This window comes from Neolamprologus brichardi, chromosome 3 (assembly GCF_056152115.1).
Source record: "Neolamprologus brichardi isolate AB-2024 chromosome 3, ASM5615211v1, whole genome shotgun sequence".
NCBI classification, from domain to species: Eukaryota; Metazoa; Chordata; class Actinopteri; order Cichliformes; family Cichlidae; genus Neolamprologus; species Neolamprologus brichardi.
The window spans coordinates 55,326,188-55,350,461 of NC_142106.1; the positions used below are offsets into that span (position 1 = coordinate 55,326,188).

At 40.4% G+C, this 24,274-nt stretch overlaps 1 protein-coding gene across 2 annotated transcripts in view; it reads right to left on the reverse strand.

Annotated features, from left to right (window-relative positions):
• LOC148105892 (protein NLRC3-like) overlaps nt 1–24,274 on the reverse strand; it is a 64,872-nt gene that overhangs the window by 38,051 nt on the left and 2,547 nt on the right. The window contains exons 2-7 of one of the 2 annotated variants that reach the window (XM_087838928.1): nt 23,377–23,551; nt 21,627–21,805; nt 18,381–18,557; nt 16,049–16,225; nt 11,642–11,818; nt 7,232–7,408 (exon numbers count right to left, since the gene is read on the reverse strand). In XM_087838928.1, coding sequence (XP_087695054.1) covers nt 7,232–7,408; nt 11,642–11,818; nt 16,049–16,225; nt 18,381–18,557; nt 21,627–21,805; nt 23,377–23,551 — 1,062 coding nt within the window. The remainder of the gene's footprint in view (nt 1–7,231; nt 7,409–11,641; nt 11,819–16,048; nt 16,226–18,380; nt 18,558–21,626; nt 21,806–23,376; nt 23,552–24,274) is intronic. The other variant, XM_087838930.1, reaches the window with a different exon arrangement.

The window sequence follows — 24,274 nt, forward strand, 5'->3', positions numbered from 1 at the left end:
AGGCCCAGGGTTAGGTTGGATACCAGACAATAATAAAAGCATCGTTATTAGACTCTAGAGCTCGTATTATAGCTGACACCACATGTAGTGTTTAAGGTCACACAGAGACGATGACATTTTTCTAAAACCAGCAAACAATAAACAAGAAATGTAACAAGAGTTTCAGAAGAAGCTGTTTTACAGAGAAATGATTCCCTGAAGACAAAATTATTATTATCATCCTTTATTTCTCCAGGTGAAAATTTAATTGAGATTAAAAATGTTGTTTTCAAGAGAGACCTGGCATCATGGCAGAAAGAGTCAAAAATACATAATAATTCAAACAAATACAAAACAGGAAAAACATCCTACATAAACTTCATAAAGTTTCATTAACAGACTTTGAACAATGGACTTCAAACTTCCCCCCAAAACAACAGAAACACATTTGAAGATAATGAATGACATTTATCCCTCTAAAGAATGACTTAGACTACGATTTAATATGAATGAGAACATGTTCATAAATGGATGAAACCAAAGATTTCATCAATCCCTGATTTAGAAACAACAGAACATTTGGTTTGATTTCACAAGATAAGAATGTCGACTGAGTTGGAAGATTGTTTTATGTTTAGTCAAATCTTTCATACATAAAGTCGGATTACAAAATCATCCCCTAAGTTTGTTGTTTTATTCAAGGAATTGAAATTATAGAGAAAATCTGTGAAATGACTTAAAGAAAATAAACCACAAAAACTCTATGATACTCTAAACCTCCTGGTTTAGATCGGCAACCTTTCTGATGATGAGTGCATCTAAAATTTCCTCAGAAGTCAATGTGCCATATGATTGCATTAGCAATAAATTACACACTATATAGAACCACTTTATAGGATTATATTTGTGCGCAGATGTTGGCAGCTATCAGCGAATAGTTATCAGCTACTTTGAAACAAAAAAAGACTTTTTATCCATAACAGCAAATGAACTGTACAACAGAAAATACAAATGCTATTTATGGTCTCCTCACAACAATGATAAGAAAAATAAACTGGGCCAATATGGCATGTTTGTTAATACAGGGACACACATGTTAATGTGATCTCTGGTCTCCCACTCAGAGACACAGGTCTCCAAGTGTCCAGCATTCAGACCTGAGGACTCTCTTCATGTGAGAGAAAATCTGCTCACACAGATATGTAGAGCCAAATACTGTCAATAAGGCCTCTGCAATGTTCTGAAGACAGTTAAACCTGTCAGGTAGTGATGTCCAGCAGGTGGAAATGCAGCTCCATGAACACGCACAGCTGTGGATTCCAGCTGCGTCTGTAGTTCTGCAAACTTTGACCCCACAGAGTCGAGCTTTTCAGTTCAATCAGCTGCATTTTGATGTCCTCTTTGTCCAGCCAGTTAATGCAACACAAATCCAGCTGCTCATTGAAGCTTTCTGGTTTGATCAGAAAAGAAAACATTGGTCCAAACACCTGAAAGTCCCAAAAACACATTGTGAATTCTGTCTCGAGTATCCGGATGTATCCGAGTATTTACGTGGTGCTGATGCTCCTGAAGCCTTTGAAGTGTCTGAATGTGGAAATTTCAACATTGCTTGAAAAAACTGACAGCTAGCAACGTCCCTCTCACCGGTAGGCTAAGTTATTTTAGCCAATTACAAGTTGAATCTGGTAGTTGGGGTTGTTAGCTAAGATACTGTCATTAAGAAGAGGCACAATTGGGAAATCTTCTCATCCAGTGTTATCGCCTGGAAGAGGCAATAATTGGTTTTAACTTTGTGTTTTTGTGTTTTTTCTTTGCTGTCCCTATGCCTTGTGACTAATGTTTGCTTTGCTACTGCAGTTTACAGTTGTGCTGTATATGTCTGTACCCCCCCCAACCCCGTTTTGAATCAATAAAATGTTGATCACAAAAAAAAAGAAGAGGCACAACTAATGTGTCTATGTGAGCTGATTTGTGATGTGCACCGCTGGCCCAGCCATTTATTTTTTAATGCACCTTCCCAGATTACTTCACTGCGTGTCGTGCCCAGGGCTGGACTGGGACAAAAAAATCAGCCCAGGAATTTTGACTAGAGACCGGCCCCCCATGTATTAAAGCCATAAACCCTTTGAATGAAAACAAACACTGTTGTGACAGTGATGTACAGTCTTGTTGGTTGATGTATGATTGCTATACATTTTACATCAGATGAAAACTTTGGTTGTAAGATTCAGATAATTATTTATTAAAAGCGAGAGATTTTAAATGAGAATAAGAAAGTATTTCTTTGTGCCCCCCTCTCCCTGTTAATGCCCTACCTGCCCCCCTGGCAAAACTTTGCTAGACCCGCCCCTGCACAGTTACCAGCTGTCAGCTACTTAGAAAAGGATCCTGGTGTTATTTGTCTCTCAGAAACAGTTCATAACTTCCCTTCAACTCATTCATGTCACCTAAAAGGTAAACCTGTTTCTCCATCAGTGCTCAGCTCTGATGACTCTCGTTGAGTAACGTAACGGAATATGTTTCGGGGCATTCTGTATTCTGTAATGGAATGTAATGGAATACATTTTAAAAGTAACCTTCCGAACACTGGCAACAGGAGAGGGAGGGGAGAGAATAACAGAGTAAATACATAGAATAAATCCAGCTTTGTGTCTTTTCCATTCTAGCTGAAGTCCGGGACAAACTGCGTTCCTTCTCAGCTCAACACGAAACGTGTAATATTTTCTCTGAATACGAGACGATTCTGTTTTTTATGGGACAGTTGGCAACTCTACTTAAATAAAGTTCACTATCAGTAACATCATAGCACCCACCCAGCTGTATAGAAACTCCGTCATGCTAGCTAGTACGCAGTACGAGTTATTGTAACTGACTGTAAAAAGTCAGCACAAGGAAAATAAACTCCACCTAAATTTGATTTATATCTGACCCAGATAGACTGCAGGTCATAACTTCTTACCTGAAGTTCAGTTCACCTGACACTCGGACCGGCAGCCGCCTCGGGTCTCTCCTCCTCCTGGGTTGCCGACCCCTGCTCTAAAGCATCTGATTTGGATTCCTGAGATCAAATATATTTTCCTTTGGCTTTGTTTTCTTCCCATTTGTAGCTTTAATGTAGTGTTACATCCTGTTTGTTTGCTTCCATCTGTATACATGTCCAGATTCACTGTTATGTTTCTATTCTTACATTGCTGTGTGATCACTGTTCCCTCTGCTAACTGATTTGACCTTTTGTATCTTACACTGATACTTGTCATATTTGTATCTGCACCTAAAAGATAAAAAGTTTTCCATGCTAAAACACAGCTCCACCTCCTGCAGTTCTCCCTCTGAACCACTAGATGTCTCTGTTATCTAAATGAAGACGTGCAGCACAGCAACCACAGCAGTGCTCAGATCACACGTGTCCTGTTATTATGTATAAAAGCATGAAACAGGTGAGACAGGTGGGATCAATATTAATGTTGTGGAAATATATGAAAAAGCAACAGAAGAGTGAAAACATTTCGTGTTTCTAGAAAGATCTTTCAGCTCATAGCTGCTCACAGACTGTATTTACAAGTGACAAACTGCAACTCTACAGTACATCTACAGTATATATCAAATATATTCTGTATTCAAATCTATTGAGTGATGTTTGAAAGTCTTTCCAGGTGAGTTTGATCCAGGAGGGTCTGAAGCCAGAGTCAGACAGAGACTGTGCAGAGACTGTAGAAGGACAGAGCAGCAGCAGAGCAGTCCAGATACACTGATGATCCTCTGTCAGATCCAGAGGGACACACAGGGATGATGCTGGACTCTACATTGTGTCTGACAGTGGAGCTGCTCTCAGAGCAGTTCACTCTGCAGCACTGACAGTCATCTGCACTTCTTCTCATTCCTCTGTCAGTAACTGCTGGATGAAGCTCTCCTCTCCACCTCCCAGTAACATGGCCCAGTCAGAGCATCTCTACACACAAGCTGCTGCTGCTTCAACCTCTCTGGATCATCAGGACACAGCTCCTCCTCTCTCAGCACACACACCGTCCTGTTTACCATCATCACCTCCACCTGCAGAGAGAAGAAGGAAGAGCAGAGGAGATAAACGAGTGTTTCCAGAGACTCTTCATCAGCTGTCAGTCAGTGATGCAGCACATCCAGTATAAAGAGCAGCAGGGACTTCAGTGCTGGGACTGTACTAGGACTCATTGTTGCTTCACTTTTTCTAATCTTTGGATTTTTATTGAAGTTGATGAAAATGTTTTTCCCTCCTAGTTTGAGTTTGGACTTTCATTTATTAGAAGAACCTTGGTGTTTCCACTCTGAGCTCTGTAGGAACCCCAACAACAAGCCCAACAATCCAGATGGACGGTTCCAGCTGTTAACTGGAGGAATTCCATCCAAACATCTGCTCTCACTAAATTCTTCCTCACCTACAGACTGTGTTCTTCACTGCTTTAAACTTGGAAATGAATGCAGTCATTGGTCTGCGTGCTGCTTTGTTCAGAGAGCTGATTGGCTGCTGATTGACAGAGCGTGTCAGCCGTTACTATGGTGACCATAAAGGTAAGAAACAGGAAGTGTTTGTGTCCAATCCTGAAGCCTGTCACCATTCTCCTCTCACAGCTTCACTGAGAAGCTGCAGCTTTACAGGAAACACTGGATCTTTGTTTCATACTGACTGTGTTTAGTACAATACTGCTGACAGCACCACCCACTCACTCCATCACTCTACTGACCTCAGAGTCTCCAGTCTGTAGTCTGGACTCTGCTGAAGATCAGACAGCTGCTTCACATCTGGAACATCCAGGTTGTTTCTCAACAGCTCCAGCTCTATCAGATGGGAGGGGTTGGACTTCAGTGCTGCTGCCAGATAATCACAGCTGATCTTTGACAAACCACAGAAACTCAATCTGTATAAAGAATGAAAGATGTAAGTTTATTAGACAAAGTGTGAGCTTGAAATCATTCAGTGTTTCATCATCTGTTCAGAGCTGAAGAAGGTTCAGAATGTAGAAGTTTAGAAAATGGAAACTCCAAACAGCTGAAGCCAACAGGAAGCAGCTTCAAACAGGAAACTGTGCAGAGTTTCAGACTATATGTCCTGATGCAGCCAGTTGGATTTTGGAGATTTGAATCTCTGTTCTGTGACTAAGTCCTTGAATCATTTCTTCCAGTTGGTCCAACAAGACTAAGTATTGGACATGTGTTGTGGCTCCATTAGGGGAGCTTCTAAATGTGATGTGATGGCCCCTCTGGGTTTATCAGGTCACAGGACTGAAGAGAGCTCAAACTGGGCACACAGTTGTTCCAGTCTGGACCAAAGACTCTATACTGGGACTGAGGGACTGCTTTGACTGCACCCACTGGGACTTTTTAAAGGCTCATGTTCTCACTTAGATCATCGATTTCTACTTACATTTCTTTCTGGGAAAAATGGGGATTACCTTGGAAAAAGGAAGTATTTTCCCCAATAAGCAGCCCTGGATTAGTAAATCACTCCAACATGTTCTCAGGCAGAAGAAGCTGTCTTGTTATGAGGGAGAGAAGAAAAACACTGAGGCACAGAAACTTGCTGAAAGAGAGATAAAGCAGCTAAAATCAGGTGTAAAAGTAAAGCAGAGGATGAGCTGAATAAAGGACACTCAAGGCTGGCTTGGAAAGGAATGAAGTCCATGGTGGGGATGCAGAACAAGGAGCAAAGATGAATGTGATGCTGAATCAGCAGAAGACTTGGACTCATTTGATTCCAGCTTTGATATCATTGATTTCAATGAAGAGCTTTGTGATTGTAGCAAAGGGCTGGTAGCTGTGAGAGTCCCACTGATGATGTGTTTGTGTGGAAATCTCTTAGTGGGACCAAAGAGAGAAAAAGCCCTGGTCCTGATGCTGTGGGAGGGAAATGATTGAAGTGTGCTTTGAGGAACTGACTGGGAGGTTTTCACACATTTTCCAGTCCTCCTTGGAAACAACAGGATGTTCCCAGCATATGGAAACAAAGGTTAAGTGTCCTATGGCACTCAGTGATGATGGTGCTGTGGCCCCACCACCTCCACCTCTTTGTAAAGGAACTATACATCTGAAGCTTCAAATTGAACTAAGACTTCCTCCACTAGGTGGCAGTGTCTGATGAGAAAGTGTTAGTGGAGCTGGCCTGGAGTCAGAAACAGGAAGATGCAGGATTTGAGCTGAAATGGGGAAAAGTGGTTAGCACTAGTGCCTTAAAGCAAGAAGGTTGTAGGTTGAAGCTTGTTGGCCTTTCTGTGGAGGTTGGATGTTCTCCCACAGTCCAATGAAATGCTGCTTAGGTTCACTGGTGCTTCTAAATTGGCTGTAGGTGTGGATGTGAGAGAGTGCTTCTCTGTCTCTCTCTGTTGGCCCTGTGATGGACTGCTCACCTGTGCAGGTGGACCACGCCTCTTGCCCTATGACAGCTAGGGCACAGACTCCAGCCCTGTGAGCCTAAGCTGAATAATCAGTTAGCAAAAATGATCCATAGATGGCCTGAAATTACCCAGTTAGCAGTTTGGTAGCTATGACATGCTAATCCCATCCAGCAGCTGTATTCTACCTGTAAGCTGATCCCTGCTGAGCCAAAGCACTTTTTCATATACAACTTACAACCTTTAATATAAACCTATTGGTCAGCATCTTATTAGCCTGCTGTTAGCTTCATTCCACAGAAAACTGAGAGAAACTAACAGAGTTGATAAAGAATAAAGAGAAATGTGCTGATTTAAAGCCTTTGAAGTGCTTCAGATGATCTCTGTCCACTTCTGTCCACTCATTCATTCATGTAAGCTTTCTAATGCAGCTTTGATCTTCACAGTATCTTTTATGAAACTCATTCTAACCCTGAATGTCAGAGTGTTCCTCCTTCTCTTTCCCATCATTCATGCTGGCAGTGGAGGAGATTTGGATGTTGGACTGTGTTTTGGATGATGTGTTTATGTTTGTGTTGGAATGCTGTCTGTAAAGCAAACACACATTTTGCTTTGGATTTCATTGTTAGACAGACTTTAAGGTGGAATGAAGAGTTGGAGAGTTTCACAGTGAATTATCCAGTGGAGGATTTTTCTTCATCTTTGAAGGTTTGAAATGTGAACATTGTTCTGCTGCAGTCAATGGACTAAACCAGAGAAGAAGAAAACAGACTTTACCATGAAGATCCTCAGTGTGGATCAGTATAATATCAGCCTGATGTCTGCAGTTTAGTGTCAGCACAACTTTCACATCATATTCATCTCAGCACAACTAAAACATGCTGACTGACCTCAGAGTTTCAAGTCCACATCCTGGACTCTCCAGGAAACCACACAGATGCTTCACTCCTGAATCCTGCAGGTTGTAGTTGTAGCTCAGGTCCAGCTCTCTCAGATGGGAGGGGTTGGACTTCAGCGCTGCTGCCAGATAATCACAGCTGATCTCTGACAAACCACAGCTTTCCAATCTGTATAAAGAATGAAAGATGTAAGTTTATTAGACAAAGTGTGAGCTTGAAATCATTCAGTGTTTCATCATCTGTTCAGAGCTGAAGAAGGTTCAGAATGTAGAAGTTTAGAAAATGGAAACTCCAAACAGCTGAAGCCAACAGGAAGCAGCTTCAAACAAACACAACAAGAGAAAAACCTGTGAATGTTTCACATTAAAGTCGTACATTTCTCATAAAAACAGGACAAAGACTTGAAAAAGTCGTGTTTTTCCTTCGAAGAACCACAAGGCTTCACTTTTAAAGGTGAAGTGTGAAAGAAATGGACATATTTGAAGTCCAACACCTTTTTCCAGTCACATTATTAAAGCAGACAAACTACAAGCTCATTTTCATTCCAACAAGTCATCTTCTGACCTGGACTAACAACACTGGTCTCTATGTGCAGCTGGCTGTGAGACCAGTGCTCAGGGAGCGTCTACAAAGTGCAACACTGAAAGAACAGCACACACTAATTTGCTTCCAGCACTTTCGCACAAACATCTACTGTCATTATTGTCACCAAACTCTGTGGATCCTTTATTGCAAATTCAAGTGGGATCAAATGGTCAGACAAAAGAGGGTTTTGAGGAAATATGATGAAATGTTTTGTATAACCAGCAAGTTATTGAATCATTTTCCTCAGAAACCAAACAAAATGATTGACAAACATGTTTTTATCTGTTATCTGTCTGTCACCACTGAGAACCTAAATAATCCACAGACGTTCTGGAAAATCATTAAGTCTCTTTCAGTGAGTAAAAGCTCCCACACTCTACCCACCTATATTTTTAAGGTTTCTGTTCCTGTATATGATAGGAAGGAGATGATGAATTCCTTTAACAAGCATTTTATATCTTCTGGCTCTTTGTTTGACTCTCTAAACCCAGTCTCTGTAAAATCCGGCACAAACCTTCCGGTGTACACTGGTCAGCCATATAACTTTGTTCCTTTCTCTGTGCAGGAGGTCTGTAAAGCTCTTAAACTGTTAGATCCTAGAAAATCTCCAGGGCCAGACTTACTAGATCCTTACTTCTTGAAACTGGCAGCTGATTTTGTGGCAGAGCCTCTCACAACACTTTTCAACCTCACACCTGATACGAATAAAATTCCCTCAGTGTGGAAATCAGCTTTTGTTGTTCCTCTATTAAAAGGGGGCGACCCAGCAGTGTTAAATAATTACAGACCAATATCTAATCTTTCTGTGCTGGCCAGAGTTCTTGAATCTCTTGTGTGCGAGCAGTTAAAGGAGTTTTTACACACCAATGCCATTTTATCTCATTATCAATCAGGCTTTAGGAAGAATCACAGTACTATCACAGCTGCAATTAGAGTGGTAAATGATATTACTATTGCACTTGATAAAAAACAACACTGTGTATTCCTTTTTATGATTTGTCAAAAGCATTTGACACTGTTGATCATTGTATTTTAAAACTTAGACTCTTCCAGTCAGGACTCTCTCAGAGAGCAGTGGATGGTTCTCAAACTACCTCAGTAACAGGACTCAGTGCAATAAATCTGACGGTCAATGTTCTGACTTTGTTACAGTGCACAACAGAGTGCCGCAGGGTTCAGTATTAGGTCCCCTTCTATTTATCATTTACATAAACAATCGTAGTCTAAATGTGCCAGATGCAAACTTGCACTTCTATGCTGATGATACAGTTATTTACAGCTGTGGTTCAACGCTTGTCCAAGCCATTGACTCCTTGCAGAAAGCCTGTTCTGCTGTCCAGCACTCATTACTTCATCTTAAACTTGTTCTCACCGCAGACAAAACAAAGCTCATGCTGTTTTCTAAATCAAGGAATTTGGCCCAAACAATCCCATCAGTAACCACTCTTGAAGGTAATAAAATAGAGTTGGTTCACACCTATAAATATCTAGGTATCTAGGGAATCTTAATTGATGACTCGCTCACCTTTAAACCACATTTAGAGAATCTTGTAAAAAATCTGAAGTTAAAACTGAGATTTTATTTTCAAAATAAGTTGTGTTTCTCTTTTAATTCAAAGAAGCGGCTTGTTGCTGCAACATTCTTGCCTGTGCTGGATTATGGTGATATTCTAAATATGAATGCTTCTGCTCAATGTCTTTGAATGGTTGATATTGTGTATCGTGCTTCTCTGAGGTTCATCACTAACCATAAATTTCAGACTCACCACAGTGAGTTATACTCTCAGGTAGGATGGCCTGCTTTGGTAAGTCGGAGGAACTTTCATTTATACAGTTTTATATATAAGAAGATACTTGGGTTGTTGCCTTCCTATATATGTTCCCTGCTAGCAATGAAACATGCTGGTCGGTATTCTCTTCGTCCGCATGGTTACTTGTTGCTTTCTGTTACATTTGCCCGAACTGAACTTGGTAAAAGAGCTTTTGTCCATTTAGCACCCTCGGCTTGGAACAAACTGCAGAAGAAAAATGACTGAATTAATTTCATTAAGTGCTTTTAAATCTAAACTACGAATCCTTGAGGCCAAGTCCATAACATGCAACTGTTTGAATTAGTTTGATTGTCATTTTAACTGACCTTTTATTTTTAATTGAAATTTATTGAATTTTATTTTATTTGTATTCTTTCACTTATTGTTGCATGTGTGTTGTTGCTGCCTGTGTTTGAGTAATTTCTGTAACTGTGAGACACTTGCTGCTGCCTACCTTGGCCAGGTCTCCCTTGAAAAAGAGGTTTTTAATCTCAATGGGATCTTCCTGGTTAAATAAAGGTTTAATAAAAAACAAAAAAATTTCACAAACTCAGTGTTGGACTTGGATCAGCAGGATAAGCTGATGTTTAAAGGCATTTGAGTCTCGCTGTATGAGAGTCCAGTTATTACTCAATATTTATGGATGATGTTCTTTCAGTGTTGCACTTTGTAGACGCTCCCTGACCCTCACAGCCAGCTGCACATGGACCAGCTGACATTACCCAGCATTAGAGGCGGCTGTAAAAAAATGGATTTTCCTATTTAAATGGTTTTAATTTGAATAAAGCGATGTTGATTCATTCAATCCTGAATCGATTTTTAATATAAATGTATTTTGCCAGAATCTCAGGTTAAAGCTCCCAAAAGTATTTCAACAACAACCAAACAGATAAAACAGTAAATGAGAGCAGCTAAACACACAAAGATGGAAACACAGAGCGTGGATCGTTCACTCGACGGCACGTACACGGACACGCCGTCGGGGCTGAAAGTGGACAGCTCACAGATCCTGAAGCTGCAGGTTTCATCTGTCTCCAACCAAAACTGACTGAACCAGCACCAAAAGAAGATCCAAACTACGCTTTACGTTTGATGAACATCGTCATGAATTCTCTCTGACTTTGATGTTTACTTCCTGCACAGCTCTCTCTCTCTCAGTGTACTTCAAGAACAGTTTACCTTCAAAAATCTGTTTTCTGCATTATTCACTGCTTATTACGCACCAGTCTGCTGTTGTGTTCACTGCTGTCGGCCTCCGAAAACAAAGCCTCATTTCTGCTGTTCAATTCTGAAGAAATTTAAACCTTTTAAAATGTTGACAGATTACAAACTCTCAGCTGTGTCTGTAATCAAACCTCTGTAACTTTGCTTCCCTTCAGCAGCATCAGGTCATGTTCAAATGTTGATTCATGGTTTGCTTCAGTTTTTGATCGACTGCAGAATATTTTGAAGGTTATCTGCTATAAAAAGCCAGAACAGGAAAATCTGCTTCATGTGTTTCTGTTTGATCCTCAGTGACTTTGACACAAAGGCCTCTGCTGTGATGATCACACCTCTGATCAAGTCTCACAGTGTCAGCTTTGTTTTTATACAAATGGATATGTGCTGATAAATGATCAGAATTATAATATTTCCCACTGTCTGCTGTGTGCCGTGACCTTTGAACTGCTAAAGACAGTCAGCTGTGAATTATTCATTGTTGTGTCTGATACTTAGAACTGTGAGGAAGAACACTACACAGTTAATCAGCGTCCCCTCTCTCTGAATCAGGAAAGGTGGGCAGGCCGCGTGTGGACCGCGGGCCATACGTTGAGTATCACTGTTTGAAATATTTGAACATTGTTCTGCTGCAGTCAATGGACTAAACCAGAGAAGAAGAAAACAGACTTTACCATGAAGATCCTCAGTGTGGATCAGTATAATATCAGCCTGATGTCTGCAGTTTAGTGTCAGCAAAACTTTCACATCATATTAATCTCAGCACAACTAAAACATGCTGACTGACCTCAGAGTTTCAAGTCCACATCCTGGACTCTCCAGAAAACCACACAGATGCTTCACTCCTGAATCCTGCAGCTTGTAGTTGTCATCCAGATCAAGCTCTCTGAGATGGGAGGGGTTGGACTTCAGTGCTGCTGCCAGATAATCACAGCTGATCACTGACAAATCACAGCCCCTCAATCTGTATAAAGAATGAAAGATGTAAGTTTATTAGATAAAGTGTTAGCTTGAAATCATTCAGTGTTTCATCATCTGTTCAGAGCTGAAGAAGGTTCAGAATGTAGAAGTTTAGAAAATGGAAACTCCAAACAGCTGAAGCCAACAGGAAGCAGCTTCAAACAAACACAACAAGAGAAAAAACTCTGAATGTTTCACATGAAATTTTTAAATTTATTATAAAAACAGGACAAAGACTTGAAAAAGTCGTGTTTTTCCTTCCAGGAACCACAAGGCTTCACTTTTAAAGGTGAAGTGCGAAAGAAATGGACATATTTGAAGTCCAACACCTTTTTCCAGTCACATTATTAAAGCAGACAAACTACAAGCTCATTTTCATTCCAACAAGTCATCTTCTGACCTGGACTAACAACACTGGTCTCTATGTGCAGCTGGCTGTGAGACCAGTGCTCAGGGAGCATCTACAAAGTGCAACACTGAAAGAACATCACACACTAATTTGCTTCCAGCACTTTCGCACAAACATCTACTGTCATTATTGTCACCAAACTCTGTGGATCCTTTATTGCAAATTCAAATGGGATCAAATGGTCAGACAAAAGAGGGTTATGAGGTAATATGATGAAATGTTGTGTATTAGCAGCAAGTTATTGAATCATTTTCCTCAGAAACCCAAAAAAAAATGACTGACAAAAATGTTTTTATCTGTTATCTGTCTGTCACCACTGAGAACCTAAATAATCCACAGAAGTTCTGGAAAATCATTAAGTCTCTTTCAGTGAGTAAAAGCTCCCACACTCTACCCACCTATATTTTTAAGGATTCTGTTCCTGTTTGTGATAGGAAGGAGATGATGAATTGCTTTAACAAGCATTTTATATCTTCTGGCTCTTTGTTTGACTCTCTGAACCCAGTCTCTGTAAAATCCGGCACAAACCTTCCGGTGTACACTGGTCAGCCATTTAACTTTGTTCCTTTCTCTGTGCAGGAGGTCTGTAAAGCTCTTAAACTGTTAGATCCTAGAAAATCTCCAGGGCCAGACTTACTAGATCCTTACTTCTTTTAACTGGCAGCAGATTTTGTGGCAGAGCCTCTCACAACACTTTTCAACCTCACACTGGATACGAATAAAATTCCCGCAGTATGGAAATCAGCTTTTGTTGTTCCTCTATTAAAAGGGGGCGACCCAGCAGTGTTAACTCATTACAGACCAATATCTAATCTATCTGTGCTGGCCAGAGTTCTTGAATCTCTTGTGTGTGAGCAGTTAAAGGAGTTTTTACACACCAATGCCATTTTATCTGAATATCAATCAGGCTTTAGGAAGAATCACAGTACTATCACAGCTGCAATTAGAGTGGTAAATGATATTACTATTGCACTTGATAAAAAAACAACACTGTGCATCCCTTTTTATGATTTGTCAAAAGCATTTGACACTGTTGATCATTGTATTTTAAAACTTAGACTCTTCCAGTCAGGACTCTCTGTGAGAGCAGTGGCATGGTTCTCAAACTACCTCAGTAACAGGACTCAGTGAATTAAATCTGACGGTCTATGTTCTGACTTTGTTACAGTGCACAACGGAGTGCCACAGGGTTCAGTATTAGGTCCCCTTCTATTTATCATTTACATAAACAATCTTAGTCTAAATGTGCCAGATGCAAACTTGCACTTCTATGCTGATGATACAGTTATTTACAGCTGTGGTTCAACTCTTGTCCAAGCCATTGACTCCTTGCAGAAAGCCTTTTGTGCTGTCCAGCACTCATTACTTCAGCTTAAACTTGTTCTCAGCGCAGACAAAATAAAGCTCATGCTGTTTTCTAAATCAAGGAATTTGGCCCAAATAATCCCATCAGTAACCACTCTTGAAGGTAATAAAATAGAGTTGGTTCACACCTATAAATATCTGGGAATCTTAATTGATGACTCGCTCACCTTTAAACCACATGTAGAGAATCTTGTAAAAAATCTGAAGTTAAAACTGAGATTTTATTTTCAAAATAAGTTGTGTTTCTCTTTTAATTCAAAGAAGCGGCTTGTTGCTGCAACATTCTTGCCTGTGCTGGATTATGGTGATATTCTATATATGAATGCTTCTGCTCAATGTCTTCAAATGGTTGATATTGTGTATCGTGCTTCTCTGAGGTTCATCACTAACCGTAAATTTCAGACTCACCACTGTGAGTTATACTCTCAGGTAGGATGGCCGGCTTTGGTAAGTCGGAGGAACTCTCATTTATACAGTTTTATATATAAGGCGATACTTGGGTTGTTGCCTTCCTATATATGTTCCCTGCTAGCAATGAAACATGCTGGTCGGTATTCTCTTCGTCTGCATGGTTACTTGTTGCTTTCTGTTCCATTTGCCCGAACTGAACTTGGTAAAAGAGCTTTTGTCCATTTAGCACCCTCGGCTTGGAACAAACTACAGAAGGAAAATGACTGAATTAATTTCATTAAGTGCTTTTAAATCTAAACTACGAATCCTTGAGGCCAAGTCCATAACATGCAACTGTTTGAAATAGATTGATTGTCATTTTAACTGACCTTTTATTTTTAATTGAAATTTATTGAATTTTATTTTATTTGTATTCTTTCACTTATTGTTGCATGTGTGTTGTTGCTGCCTGTGTTTGAGTAATTTCTGTAACTGTGAGACACTTGCTGCTGTCTATCTTGGCCAGGACTCCCTTGAAAAAGAGGTTTTTAATCTCAATGGGATCTCCCTGGTAAAATAAAGGTTTAGTAAAAAAAAATATTTATTTTTTTACAAACTCGGTGTTGGACTTGGATAAGCAGGATAAGCTGATGTTTAAAGGCATTTGAGTCTCGCTGTATGAGAGTCCAGTTATTACTCAATATTTATGGATGATGTTCTTTCAGTGTTGCACTTTGTAGACGCTCCCTGAGCCTCACAGCCAGCTGCACATGTACCAGCTGACATTACCCAGCATTAGAGGCGGGTGTAAAAAATGGATTTTCCTATTTAAATGGTCTTAATTTGAATAAAGCGATGTTGATTCATTCAATCCTGAATCGATTTTTAATATAAATGTATTTTGCCAGAATCTCAGGTTAAAGCTCCCAAAAGTATTTCAACAACAACCAAACAGATAAAACAGTAAATGAGAGCAGCTAAACACACAAAGATGGAAACACAGAGCGTGGATCGTTCACTCGACGGCACGTACACGGACACGCCATCGGGGCTGAAAGTGGACACCTCACAGATCCTGAAGCTGCAGGTTTCATCTCTCTCCAACCAAAACTGACTGAACCAAAGGCAAAAGAAGATCCAAACTACGCTTTACGTTTGATGAACATCGTCATGAATTCTCTCTGACTTTGACGTTTACTTCCTGCACAGCTCTCTCTCTCTCAGTGTACTTCAAGAACAGTTTACCTTCAAAAATCTATTTTCTGCATTATTCACTGCTTATTACGCACCAGTCTGCTGTTGTGTTCACTGCTGTCGGCCTCCGAAAACAAAGCCTCATTTCTGCTGTTCAATACTGAAGAAATTTAAACCTTTTAAAAATGATGACAGATTACAAACTCTCAGCTGTGTCTGTAATCAAACCTCTGTAACTTTGCTTCACTTCAGCAGCATCAGGTCATGTTCACATGTTGATTCATGGTTTGCTTCAGTTTTTGATCGACTGCAGAATATTTTGAAGGTTATCTGCTATAAAAAGCCAGAACAGGAAAATCTGCTTCATGTGTTTCTATTTGATCCTCAGTGACTTTGACACAAAGGCCTCTGCTGTGATGATCACACCTCTGATCAAGTCTCACAGTGTCAGCTTTGTTTTTATACATATGGATATGTGCTGATAAATGATCAGAATTATAATATTTCCCACTGTCTGCTGTGTGCCGTGACCTTTGAACTGCTAAAGACAGTCAGCTGTGGATTATTCATTGTTGTGTCTGATACTTAGAACTGTGAGGAAGAACACTACACAGTTAATCAGGGTCCCCTCTCTCTGAATCAGGAAAGGTGGGCAGGCCGCGTGTGGGCCGCGGGCCATACGTTGAGTATCACTGTTTGAAATGTGAACATTGTTCTGCTGCAGTCAATGGACTAAAGCAGAGAAGAAGAAAACAGACTTTACCATGAAGATCCTCAGTGTGGATCAGTATAATATCAGCCTGATGTCTGCAGTTTAGTTTCAGCAAAACTTTCACATTATATTCATCTCAGCACAACTAAAACATGCTGACTGACCTCAGAGTTTCAAGTCCACATCCTGGACTCTCCAGAAAACCACACAGATGCCTCACTCCTGAGTCTTTAAGGTTGTTGTTGTAGCTCAGCTCCAGCTTTCTCAGATGGGAGGGGTTGTACTTCAGTGCTGCTGCCAGATAATCACAGCTGATCTCTGACAAACCACAGTTCCACAAACTGTATAAAGAATGAAAGATGTAAGTTTATTAGACAAGTGTGAGCTTGAAATCATTCAGTGTTTCATCATCTGTTCAGAGATGAAGAAGGTTAAGAATGTAGAACTTTAGAAAATGGAAACTCCAAACAGCTGAAGCCAACAGGAAGCAGCTTCAAACAAACACAACAAGAGAAAAAACTCTGAATGTTTCAAATTAAAGTCGTACATTTCTCATAAAAACAGGAAAAAGACTTGAAAGAGTAGTGTTTTTCCTTCCAGGAACCACAAGGATTCACTTTTAAAGGTGAAGTGTGAAAGAAATGGACATATTTGAAGTCCAACACCTTTTTCCAGTCACATTATTAAAGCAGACAAACTACAAGCTCATTTTTATTCCAACAAGTCATCTTCTGACCTGGACTAACAACACTGGTCTCTATGTGCAGCTGGCTGTGAGACCAGTGCTCAGGGACCGTCTACAAAGTGCAACACTGAAAGAACATCACACACTAATTTGCTTCCAGCACTTTCACACATACATCTACTGTCATTATTGTCACCAAACTCTGTGGATCCGTTATTGCAAATTCAAATGGGATCAAATGGTCAGACAAAAGAGGGTTATGAGGAAATATGATGAAATGTTGTGTATTAGCAGCAAGTTATTGAATCATTTTCCTCAGAAACCAAAAAAAATGATTGAAAAACATGTTTTTACAAACTCAGTGTTGGACTTGGATCAGCAGGATAAGCTAATGTTTAAAGGCATTTGAGTCTCGCTGTATGAGAGTCCAGTTATTACTCAATATTTATGGATGATGTTCTTTCAGTGTTGCACTTTGTAGACGCTCCCTGAGCCTCACAGCCAGCTGCACATGGACCAGCTGACATTACCCAGCATTAGAGGCGGGTGTAAAAAAATGGATTTTCCTCTTTAAATGGTTTTAATTTGAATAAAGTGATGTTGATTCATTCAATCCTGAATTAATTTTTAATATAAATGTATTTTGCCAGAATCTCAGGTTAAAGCTCCCAAAAGCATTTCAACAACAACCAAACAGATAAAACAGTAAATGAGAGCAGCTAAACACACAAAGATGGAAACACAGAGCGTGGATCGTTCACTCGACGGCACGTACACGGACACGCCGTCGGGGCTGAAAGTGGACAGCTCACAGATCCTGAAGCTGCAGGTTTCATCTGTCTCCAACCAAATCTGACTGAACCAGCAGCAAAAGAAGATCCAAACTACGCTTTACGTTTGATGAACATCGTCATGAATTCTCTCTGACTTTGACGTTTACTTCCTGCACAGCTCTCTCTCTCTCAGTGTACTTCAAGAACAGTTTACCTTCAAAAATCTGTTTTCTGCATTATTCACTGCTTATTACGCACCAGTCTGCTGTTGTGTTCACTGCTGTCGGCCTCCAAAAACAAAGCCTCATTTCTGCTGTTCAATACCGAAGAAATTTAAACCTTTTAAAATGATTACAGATTACAAACTCTCAGCTGTGTCTGTAATCAAACCTCTGTAACTTTGCTTCCCTTCAGCAGCATCAGGTCATGTTCAAATGTTGATTCATGGTTTGCTTCAGTTTTTGATCGACTGCAGAATATTTTGAAGGTTATCTGCTATAAAAAGCCAGAACAGGAAAATCTGCTTCATGTGTTTCTGTTTGATCCTCAGTGACTTTGACACAAAGGCCTCTGCTGTGATGATCACACCGCTGATCAAGTCTCACAGTGTCAGCTTTGTTTTTATACATATGGATATGTGCTGATAAATGATCAGAATTATAATATTTCCCACTGTCTGCTGTGTGCCGTGACCTTTGACCTGCTAAAGACAGTCAGCTGTGGATTATTCATTGTTGTGTCTGATACTTAGAAGTGTGAGGAAGAACGCTACACAGTTAATCAGGGTCCCCTCTCTCTGAATCAGGAAAGGAAGGCAGGCCGCGTGTGGGCCGCGGGCCATACGTTGAGTATCACTGTTTGAAATGTGAACATTGTTCTGCTGCAGTCAATGGACTAAAGCAGAGAAGAAGAAAACAAACTTTACCATGAAGATCCTCAGTGTGGATCAGTATAATATCAGCCTGATGTTTTCAGTTTAGTGTCAGCAAAACTTTCACATCATATTCATCTCAGCACAACTAAAACATGCTGACTGACCTCAGATTTTCAAGTCCACATCCTGGACTCTCCAGAAAACCACACAGATGCTTCACTCCTGAATCCTGCAGGTTGTAGTTGTAGGTCAGGTCCAGCTCTCTCAGATGGGAGGGGTTGGACTTCAGTGCTGCTGCCAGATAATCACAGCTGATCTCTGACAAACCACAGTCCTTCAATCTGTATAAAGAATGAAAGATGTAAGTTTATTAGACAAAGTGTGAGCTTGAAATCATTCAGTGTTTCATCATCTGTTCAGAGCTGAAGAAGGTTCAGAATGCAGAAGTTTAGAAAATGGAAACTCCAAACAGCTGAAGCCAACAGGAAGCAGCTTCAAACAAACACAACAAGAGAAAAAACTCTGAATGTTTCACATTAAAGTCGTACATTTCTCATAAAAACAGGACAAAGACTTGAAAAAGTCGTGTTTTTCCTTCCAGGAACCACAAGGCTTCACTTTTAAAGGTGAAGTGTGAAAGAAATGGACATATTTGAAGTCCAACACCTTTTTCCAGTCACATTATTAAAGCAGACAAACTACAAGCTCATTTTCATTCCAACAAGTCATCTTCTGACCTGGATTAACAACACTGGTCTCTATGTGCAGCTGGCTGTGTGACCAGTGCTCAGGGACTGTTTACAAAGTGCAACACTGAAAGAACATCACACACTAATTTGCTTCCAGCACTTTCACACAAACATCTACTGTCATTATTGTCACCAAACTCTGTGGATCCTTTATTGCAAATTCAAATGGGATCAAATGGTCAGGCAAAAGAGTGTTATGAGGAAATATGATGAAATGTTGTGAATTAGCAGCAAGTTATTGAATCATTTTCCTCAGAAACCAAACAAAATGATTGACAAACATGTTTTTACAAACTCAGTGTTGGACTTGGATCAGCAGGATAAGCTGATGTTTAACCCTTTAAAACCGGTCGGAGCGGGCACGCTCTGTTTTGCCTAACTATTTTTAAATCCCGGTAGCTCTGCAACCACGTAAGCTAGCGCAATAATTTTTTTTGCATATGAAACCGGAGGAGTTGTACTTACATCTTATGCCATCAGCTTGTCCTCGGTCACAGTTTCCTTCCACATATAGCTTCGCAAAAACTGCATAAAAAGCGCTTGCAGCAACAAAAACATAATATTCCAGAAACATGCTTTGCCGATCCGATCAGCTGTTCATAACACTTCCTACATTGGATTAGACGTCAGCGCGAACTATCGCATGACCTGGCCGAAACCGGAAGTGACGTCATTTTCGCGGAAATGTAGTTTTTTACCGTCCAGGCCTCAATGAGCCTATACTGGTGTTTTTAAAAGTTATCTTTGACTTTATGACTTTCGGTGTCGTTTCTGGGATGCTTAGGACTCATATTGCACTGCTGGAAATAGTTTATTTTGATGCATATGTTGCTTTTTTGCAAATTTGCATCATAATATTTATTTTCGTTTTTCCTGCAGTGTATAAAAATTGGTGTATTTCAAAAATAAAACTATGAAGGCACTCAAAATAAATTTCCTGTGGTGGGAAACTATTTTGTGCAACTTTTTTGTATTTACAGTTTTGAGGGATAAGCCTCTTAAATTTCTCTAACTAGAAATATATGTTAAAAAAACAAAAACGATTTTCAATTTTTTGTAGTTTATTGCACTTTTTTGCAATTTATGTAATCACTATGCACTTAATTCATACATATTATTAAAATCTAGGCTGTAATGGTTGTATTGATGTATAGCAACTTGAAATGCTCCCAAAAATGGCACTATAGCATGTAAAAATATAAAGTAAGCTCTGGCGGACTTGGTTCTATGGTAGGTCTTAAAGGGTTAAAGGCATTTGAGTCTCGCTGTATGAGAGTCCAGTTATTACTCAATATTTATGGATGATGTTCTTTCAGTGTTGCACTTTGTAGATGCTCCCTGAGCCTCACAGCCAGCTGCACATGGACCAGCTGACATTACCCAGCATTAGAGGCGGGTGTAAAAAAATGGATTTTCCTATTTAAATGGTTTTAATTTGAATAAAGCGATGTTGATTCATTCAATCCTGAATTGATTTTTAATATAAATGTATTTTGCCAGAATCTCAGGTTAAAGCTCCCAAAAGTATTTCAACAACAACCAAACAGATAAAACAGTAAATGAGAGCAGCTAAACACACAAAGATGGAAACACAGAGTGTGGATCGTTCACTCGACGGCACGTACACGGACACGCCGTCGGGGCTGAAAGTGGACAGCTCACAGATCCTGAAGCTGCAGGTTTCATCTGTCTCCAACCAAAACTGACTGAACCAGCAGCAAAAGAAGATCCAAACTACGCTTTACGTTTGATGAACATCGTCATGAATTCTCTCTGACTTTGACGTTTACTTCCTGCACAGCTCTCTCTCTCTCAGTGTACTTCAAGAACAGTTTACCTTCAAAAATCTGTTTTCTGCATTATTCACTGCTTATTACGCACCAGTCTGCTGTTGTGTTCACTGCTGTCGGCCTCCGAAAACAAAGCCTCATTTCTGCTGTTCAATACTGAAGAAATTTAAACCTTTTAAAATGATGACAGATTACAAACTCTCAGCTGTGTCTGTAATCAAACCTCTGTAACTTTGCTTCACTTCAGCAGCATCAGGTCATGTTCACATGTTGATTCGTGGTTTGCTTCAGTTTTTGATCGACTGCAGAATATTTTGAAGGTTATCTGCTATAAAAAGCCAGAACAGGAAAATCTGCTTCATGTGTTTCTGTTTGATCCTCAGTGACTTTGACACAAAGGCCTCTGCTGTGATGATCACACCTCTGATCAAGTCTCACAGTGTCAGCTTTGTTTTTATACATATGGATATGTGCTGATAAATGATCAGAATTATAATATTTCCCACTGTCTGCTGTGTGCCGTGACCTTTGACCTGCTAAAGACAGTCAGCTGTGGATTATTCATTGTTGTGTCTGATACTTAGAACTGTGAGGAAGAACACTACACAGTTAATCAGGGTCCCCTCTCTCTGAATCAGGAAAGGTGGGCAGACCGCGTGTGGGCCGCGGGCCATACGTTGAGTATCACTGTTTGAAATGTTAACATTGTTCTGCTGCAGTCAATGGACTAAACCAGAGAAGAAGAAAACAGACTTTACCATGAAGATCCTCAGTGTGGATCAGTATAATATCAGCCTGATGTCTGCAGTTTAGTGTCAGCACAACTTTCACATCATATTCATCTCAGCACAACTAAAACATGCTGACTGACCTCAGAGTTTCAAGTCCACATCCTGGACTCTCCAGAAAACCACACAGATGCTTCACTCCTGAATCCTGCAGGTTGGTGTTTGAGCTCAGGTCCAGCTCTCTCAGATGGGAGGGGTTGGACTTCAGTGCTGCTGCCAGATAATCACAGCTGATCTCTGACAAACCACAGAGACTCAATCTGTATAAATAATGAAAGATGTAAGTTTATTAGACAAAGTGTGAGCTTGAAATCATTCAGTGTTTCATCATCTGTTCAGAGCTGAAGAAGGTTCAGAATGTAGAAGTTTAGAAAATGGAAACTCCAAACAGCTGAAGTCAACAGGAAGCAGCTTCAAACAAACACAACAAGAGAAAAAACTCTGAATGTTTCACATTAAAGTCGTACATTTATCATAAAAACAGGACAAAGACTTGAAAAAGTCGTGTTTTTCCTTCCAGGAACCACAAGGCTTCACTTTTAAGTCTACAAAGTGCAACACTGAAAGAACATCACACACTAATTTGCTTCCATCATCCAACCTGAACAGGAAACAGAGATGCCTCCCCTTCAAAGTAAAAGCTGCTCCTTTTGGACACAGTATCAAAGAAAGTCTACAGTATAACATAGAAAAGACAGAACAAAGTTTTGGTTGTTTTTAAATTGTGCAGAAATGAAACTACACTAAGCTCAATTATGTGACAGACATTTCATCCCATGTCAGTTTGGCCTCATCCTGGGCCGGATTATCCAGCACACACTCTGACCACAGGCCCAGGGGCCACGCACAGCTGGGCTCCATCCAAGAGACAGGAAACAAACCAACACAATAATAAAAAGCACCATGTGATCTTCTTACATCTTCAAGACAAACATAGTAAAAACATGAGCATATTTGTTTCCTGATAAAATGATGTGACAGGTAGAACAGAGTAAAGTGGTGGTGTTACAGTCTTTCTCCCCTCTGCTGCCGAGGCTGTTAGTCTCTCCCAAACTCAGCTACAGGACTTCCAAATGAATGAAAGCAGCAGAAGTGGCTTTACAAATGAAAGAGGAAGAGGAGAAGAAGAGGAGAGGGAGGCCACCCTGACCATCACTCCAGCTGAAAACATCACACTTCCATTAAAGTTGGTGAGAAAATGTTGAGCAGGATGAGCTGCTGGCTAATCTGGAGGCTGTAGCAGCAGCTCACAGTCACAGTGGATTTCCACTCATGAAAAAGCTCTGGCTGCTTCATTTCTCATCTCATATCAGAGACTTTAAAGCTTCACTGAAGCTGTACTGTGATGCTTCCATATTCCAGTGAGGCCTCCATAATGATTTCAGCTGTTCTGTACACACACTGTGTGCCCTGTATGGCTCAAAGTCTCTGCAGCCTCTTTTTATCTGCTATCATCAGATCTTCATCATCCTCATTCACATCCCTCACACACTCTACAGCCTCATCAGCACTGACTTCATCTTCACTGACTGATGGAGCACAACATGAACCTGTGGAGGCTGAAACACTGTCCTGTCAAACATCTCCCGTCACCACTCCACTTCTGTCAGCCTTTAAATGAACCCTGCTCAAGTCTGTCACTTCTGTTTGGAGCCAAAAGGAAAAACTGTTGTTCAGTCGTTTGGAAAGACAACATTTCTGAAAGCACTCAAACTTCTTCACATTTGTCTTCAGACACATCCTGAACATTTAGGAACTAAAGAAAGTTTCAAACATCAATCAAAGACCTGAAATATAGAAAAACTACAACAGCTGCAGTCAGTGAACTCAAATCAGAGTCTCCAGTCGACAGTTTGGACTCCCCAGTCCAGCACACAGAAGCTTCACACCTGAATCCTGGAGGACATAATTTCTACTCATATCCAGCTCTGTCAGATGGGAGGGGTTGGACTTCAGAGCTGAGGCCACAACTTCACAGTGAGACTCTGAGAGTCGACACTGAGTCAGTCTGTGATGATAGAAAATGTGTTATTAAAAAAGCAGAAAATCTGCATTATAAACACAGACTGAATGTATATGAAGACAAAACAGAGTGAGGTCATAATCTGATGAATCTGCTCTTCACATGTGTGCTTCAGCTCCTCTTACTGTGTTTGACATGACACAACGATTGAGTCTCTCTCAGACCTGCAGACTTTTAATGAGAATCTTTGTTTGGCTTTAATCTGCAGATGAAGGAGGAAGATGGTGTCACGTTTAGGCTTCCATAATGTCCACAGTCTGTCACTGAGATCTGATCCAGAGTCAGAGTGAAGACACACATTTGGACTGTTTCCTATTTTGACTCCAGAACATTTTGAATGAGTTCAGCTCAGTGAAGAGTTCCAGCTGGAAAGATGATCTCTGTTTGCTACCTCCTGTCAGGTACGACTGTTCACGTCCACACGCAGGAAAAACCTGCTGACTGTTACCAAACGGAGCAGAAATCTCATCACTGGACAATAATGATGAATGAACTCAGAGCTGCTGATATCAGATCTGATTTCAGGGGAACTAAACACAGAAATGATTGGCTCATTTTAGCTTTCTGAGCCATTATCTGCTGGTGTGTCGCTAGTTGGCAGAAAATGATTTGTATTCCTGTTCAGGGCTTCAGTGTTTATGAGTCCAGATCCAGGTGACAGCAAGTCAAAATGATGTTACCTGTCTGTGTCCAGCAGCAGCCTGTATT